The sequence below is a fragment of the Thermobia domestica genome, chromosome 10 (assembly GCF_964235325.1).
Source record: "Thermobia domestica chromosome 10, izTheDome1.hap1.1, whole genome shotgun sequence".
Lineage (NCBI taxonomy): Eukaryota > Metazoa > Arthropoda > Insecta > Zygentoma > Lepismatidae > Thermobia > Thermobia domestica.
In genome coordinates, this window is record NC_137463.1 from 124,637,450 (window position 1) to 124,643,901 (window position 6,452).

At 35.6% G+C, this 6,452-nt stretch overlaps 1 protein-coding gene across 1 annotated transcript; it reads left to right on the forward strand.

Annotated features, from left to right (window-relative positions):
• Positions 1 to 940: 940 nt before the first annotated feature.
• Positions 941 to 1,555, forward strand: LOC145661595 (uncharacterized). The gene has a single exon (XM_081726914.1). The coding sequence runs from the start codon at positions 941 to 943 to the stop codon at positions 1,553 to 1,555; it is 615 nt and encodes a 204-aa protein (XP_081583040.1).
• Positions 1,556 to 6,452: the final 4,897 nt, after the last annotated feature.

A 6,452-nucleotide genomic window follows, 5' to 3' on the forward strand; every position in this document is an offset into this window, starting at 1 on the left:
TCGTCTTCGAAAAATCAGATCCAGTGTGATGATTTCCGGCATAACGGGAGCAGGAGTAGGAACTGCTAGCGCTATGGTGAATTTGAAGTTTCAACCTCTAGGCGGAAGTTGTGAAACATTCGAAACTAAGGCTATTGTGGTGCCCAAGGTGACCTCAAATCTACCAAACAGCCATGCCCCGAAGCAACTTGCTGGCCACATTTGACAGGCTTAAGGTTGGCGGACCCCACTTTTAATGAGGTGGGCCCCATTGACATACTTCTCGGTGCTGACGTGTTTTCGTCTCTCATGCTCGGGGGAAAACGGGCCGGGCCCCCTGGCTCACCTATTGCTCTTGAAACGACCCTGGGATGGGTGTTATCCGGAAGTGTAGGTTCTAAAACCAGCAACGTGACATTGACATCGTGATGTGTATCATGAGAAATAGATTCTGTCCTTCAAAGGTTCTGGGAACTAGAAGAGCTGCCTCAGCAAACGCACTTATCCAAAAAAAAAAAAAAAAAAAAGGATTGTGAGCAACATTTTCTGAAAACCCACCACCGTGACCCACAGGGACGTTATGTGGTTAGACTACCTTTCAGGGGTAGCGCGCCAGCACTAGGTGAATCACGCGAGATCGCGATTAAGAGATTATTGAACACGGAACGCAAATTAGCGAAACAACCTGTGTTACAGCGGCAGTATCGTGAGTTCATGCACGAATATCTTGAGTTGGGACATATGGAGCTTATCCCCGCAAGTGAGAAAAATGTGCCCCCCGAAAACAGTTGCTATCTGCCGCATCACGCGGTCTTAAAACCTACTAGCTCTGCCACGAAAGTGCGTGTGGTTTTCGATGGAAGTGCGGAAACAACTTCTGGGGTGTCCTTAAATCAAAGGCTCATGGTGGGCCCGAAGTTACAGGAAGACATTTTTCCTATTCTAGTTCGCTTTCGCCATTATGCCATTATGTGCTGATATTAAACAAATGTACCGGGCCATACGAGTGCACAAGGACGTTGTGGATTATCAAAGGATTGTTTGGAGAAGCTCGCCAAGTGAAACTATACAGGACTACCGCTTACTCACCGTCCCTTATGGTACCGCTCCTGCTAGCTTCCTAGCCACGAGATGCCTACTACAAGCGATCGAAGATGAAGGGGAGAGATACCCGCTAGCAGCCGAAGCCGTGAAACGGGATTTTTTCACGGACGAGTACCTCGGAGGTGCGAGCAGTGTGAGGGACGCAATTGAGTTGCAGCAGCAGCTAATTCAACTGTTACGGGAATGCGGTTTTGAGCTTCGAAAATGGTTATCTAGTGAACCAGAAGTGCTTGAGGCCGTTCCCCCCCACTTGCGCGAAATGGATGTGCCCTTTAATTTCAGTGAAGAAAGCAACTTTAAGACTCTCGGGGTGCAGTGGTCACCTATAAGTGACGAATTTGGTTTCAGCGTATCCATCCCTCCTCCTCCCGCTGTGTGGACAAAACGGAAAGTACTGTCGAAAGTGGCCAAAATCTTCGATCCTCTTGGTCTTCTTTCCCCAGTGACTATCAAGGCTAAGATACTATTGTAACATTCGCTCCTATGAGCAATTATTTTTATGTATTTTTAATATAAATAACATTGAAAATTCATTTATAATAGAACACTTATTTTTGGCAGTCAAAGTTTCTTTTTTTTAAAGTAAACATCCCTTCTCCTAACCTCCGAGAACCGTTTGCCTTCCATCGACCATCCACTTTCACCGAAGAAGGGTCAGAAAGTTTCCCCCCTACTCTGGCTGAGAGAAGCAAACCACCCAAGTTGAAAAACGTATTTTTTTAAAAGAAAGCAGAAAACTGGACAATGGTCATCTACTCTAAACTACGCCATCCTTTACAACGGTTTTTCTTTTAAAATAAACCAGCCACTAACACAGAGAGGTTCTAATTTTTAAATTTTCAAAGAACAAAAAAAAAAAAAAAGATTTTTGTTTGGAGTTAGTTGAAAAGCACTCGGGGAAGTCAGTAGTTGCAAGATCGTAAGTGTACAAACACACACAACCCGAGACTCCTCTATTTCGAACATATTTTTTTTGTGTGTGTATTTAGTACAAATCAGAATGTGCGGCTAAGTAATATATAGTGATACTTTGCTACGGTAACCCGCGTGATAACTTAAGTGACATTTACTCGCTCCAGAACCATTTTATACATATATAATCTATATTCACATACGTATATAAAAACTATATATATCATTCGCAATTTTTTTAAAAAATAACATTTTTTTAAAATTTAGTTAAACGACGTAATAAGCAACGTAGTGTAGTGGCAAAGTTACATTCCCGCTTCATAGTGGTGAGATAAACACGCGTACATTAGTGCCTGATGGAGAAACTGAGTGAAGGTGTGCGATCAAATTAAAATATATACAAAAAACAAAGAAAGAAAGACTAGATGACCAGTAGGAGATACCAATATTGGGGAAAAACTTCCAAGAATCCTCGTCTCGAGAGGAGGTAGCTTGAGGATCAGAAGAGACTCATCTACCAGAGATGCAGCCGTCGGGTTATGAAGGAAGAACTTCTATGATCCACGGTGTAGTGTATAGCAGGAGCTACATCGCGTGCAGTGTAGTGCAGTGGATTCGCATCACTGAGGTAATTACATCTATAGTGGACGATCCAAAGATGCAAGGCAACGGCGAAAAGGTAGGAGAAGTTTTAAACATTTTTCTCCCTTGTTACGATTCAAAGCCGGAGTACTTTGGCCGATCCCATCCGCTCATCTATAAACTCTGTGTAGCATCAGGTCGGAATAATTATCACTATTCCAATTTTCTGTCGGACGGAATGAACGATTTATAAACTTTATTTTTTTATAAATTTACATACAATAACCAGGATGAGTTTTCTACATTATTTTTATTTTATTATCATGACCGTGAAGAATATAATTGGAATTTCTGCTATGATTAATTAACGTTATGTAATATATTTAGAAATGGAATTATATCTTAGTGTAAAGAAGTTACCAAACAACAAGGGTTTCAGATCTCAGTTCAGCATTTACAACATTTTTTTTGTTGTTGTTGTAACATGAATTTATCAATTATACTGGTATTCGTTTTAATACTGGCAATGCAGTGTTGTAAAAATATTCAAATTTAAATCATTGAATAGGCATTACTTACAAAGAGAAAAGTTCTTTTTTTTAAGTATGTGATTGTAAGCTCATTGTTCCTAAAATATGAGAAATGTGTCAACAATATAAATCCAGGTTATATAAGCTATGAATAAGAGTAGTGTTGAATGACTACCACGTTATAATGACAAGAACATGTAGTTAGAAGTTATGTGCAACTGTATGTAGTTCATATAGACCGAGTGATAGAGACTAAATAAGGGAAATGAAGTATATATATATATATATATATATATATATATATATATATATATATATTACGGCATCACATTATTAATTAGCATGACTCAGATTAGTTTAGATTAGGAATATTAGGCTTAGGCGTATCCCCGAAAAAGAAACATTTAGAAACACAGATATTCCGCAGCTGGAGTACTTGGCCAAATACTCGTTTAACTTAATTATCAGCATGAATATTTGTATAAACATATATGTATTCTGTGGATGTAGCAAGATATACAATAATACAATATATATATATTATGGATATAATTGAAATTATGAAATGTCTTGTCTTGATGTGATATAATTATTATTATTATTATTATTTTTGAATATGAATAAATAAATTTGCTTATATAATTACCAGATAGAACAATCTGTAAAAGTTAAGATTTTAGAAGTGCACGTCTGTCCTATTTTCTTTTCTATATTTTTTGTGATTTGTTCTCATCTTGCTACCAAGTCAAAACCTATATATTTTCTTCTCAAAATTACCTAATTATCTCTCGATAACTCGTCTCTTTCTACTTTCGTCAATTTCTTTTCATGGTTCTCCTTGATAAATATAATATGTGTTTAATGAGTACTTTTATATTCACTAAAACGATCATTTCGCTATTGTGTTAAGTTAACAAATCATAAAAACAGAATTCCTTTCGATCTTTCTATGTAACTGTCAAAATAATATTGTTCTAGAAGTGCTCTGATTTTGTAGTATGTTATGAAAAGCATAACAAAAATAGTAAAGCTACAAACAGGAAGCCGAAATCCTTGAGATTTCGTGAATAGTACCTAATTTAGCATCAGTATAGAAGGATCAAGTTACTGATATATCCTTATTTGCAGGGATTGAGAACATTTGTTTAATTCCTTAAAAGAAAATTCTCATTCTTTCCTTTTTTTAAATCCATGTCATTCTTATTTTGTTAACTAATTTATGATTTTTTTATTCATTTTAAATTCTTAAAAATAAATTTTATCACTGTTACCTAAATTTCATGTAAATGTTGTCATTTGTTGCATTGCCATTTTAACTTTCTACCCTCTACAAATTTTGGTAGATCATTTTTTTGTATTGTTGCACCAACAAAGTGAGAGACAAGCTGAGCTGACCGTTTCAGGCTTAACAATCTAAATTCTTCTTCTTCATTTAATTTCTCTTTTTTTTCTAAATTTTATTCACTTAGCAATTTTTATTATTATTATTATTATTATTATTATGCACTTGCTGCATGTGAGATAGTCAGCACAGCCCGTCTCTTGAGTATCAGACTAGTATGTCATATCTCTTTCAGCTTTGCAGCATGTGGATATCCTGCGAAATTAACCGGCGGTTTCTATACCTAAACTTTCGTAATAACTACGCGCCTACTTTTTCCAAGCGCCCTGGTTGCACTGTTTTTGGGGAAAAAGTAGAGTAAAGATTAGTTAAGATTATCACTTTTACTTTCTCTTTTATCTTTCGGAGAACAATTATAAATTTTAAACTTGGAGACCTGGAGTTCGAGCCCCGTGGTATCAACTTCAGCTCTCCATGAACCACGTGCATCTCGGTATAATAATTAACGCATCTATTCTCAGGAGTCGAAATCAAATTTATTTCATCATAAATTTGATTTCCCCTACAATAGTCTCTTTACAAAATTTGGCGCCCGAACAGGGACCGAAACGTAGTTTACTAGCTCCGAAATATTAACAAATAAGTTAATAGAAATCGTGGTTCAATATCCGTTACTATTGTTGTTAATCGAAAAAAAAGAGGGAAGAAGAAGAGCGACCCAATCTATATAGAACGAGGCACGTTCTGTTCCCTTCTCCAATTTACTTTCTTTTACAGGAGGGACGAAAGAAGAATGATGTCCATTGTAGTATGGAAAGAATGAAGCTATAAATCTTACAATGGAATCAATATTTCGAGAGGATATACAAAATAAGCGTTGACAAAGATATTTTTGGTGATGATAAAAAAAACGAAAACCAATTCTTTTAGCGTTGCTACTAGATTGAAATCAGGAGAAATATAATTTAGTACGTTAAAAAAATGAAAATAAGAAAACCGTTTATTTGTCTGTTGTTTAATATGGAATGAAAAGAAATAGAACAGATAGAGATCCGAAATTCTTTTACTAAAAATGAGAATTAAAGGAATCGAACAACATAATAGAAAACGACTTACGGTCGTTTACCCCTTCCACTTTACATTCTTTTTCAGGAGAGTTATAAAGAAGGAAGTGTGTATTCATCCATTTGTTTGTTTTGTTGGCAAAGATGACGTAGTGCATTGGAATAGTTTGTTTTTTTAAAAAAATAGGTATATAATTAAGAAGAAGAAAAAGAAAGGTAAGCAAATTAAAATTGCAGGGTGAGATACTGATTCACATTATTTCTTTAAATTTAACTTATATGTGTGTATACAGTATATAAATCTCTATCATGTGTTTCATGTATTTATATATTCATTTGTGTGCTTAGTATGTTAAAGAATGTAGTATTAATAGTGCCAGTATATTGTGTAAGCTAAGTATTTTATATTTACTTTATTATTAAAATTTAGTATATGCGTTAATTGCACTTTTATTGTAATTAGTAATAATTATGGAGCGCTGTGATGTGTGAGTTATGTTGTCACCAATGGGTGATCCTTGGCAAAGTACCACTTCTTTTATGGATAAGAAGAAGTGTAAGTGTGTCAGCTATACTACGTAGTGATTATTTTTTTTACAAGATTGTTTGCTTTCATTCTATATATATATATATATATATATATATATATATATATATATATATATATATATATATATATATAAATAATATTTTTAAAGCTGCATATGTTTGCGTTTCATTGTGAGTGTCTGCTACTTAGTTCTCGTCGATTGATACGTTAGCTTTATAAGTCTATTTTCAGATGCCACAATTGCGTCCTTCTACTTTGCGTCAGAGACCAAGAAATATGTCGTCGGACGAAGATAAACAAACTGACTCCACATGCGACTGTGACCGAGGGCAAGAAGAAATGAATTCCACAAATCAGTGCTTGGAGTGTCCCGCTCGCAGAGCGACGTT

Excerpts from the sequence above, each read along its gene's own strand:
- LOC145661595 (XM_081726914.1), top strand. The coding sequence starts at position 941 with ATGCCATTATGTGCTGATATTAAACAAATGTACCGGGCCATACGAGTG.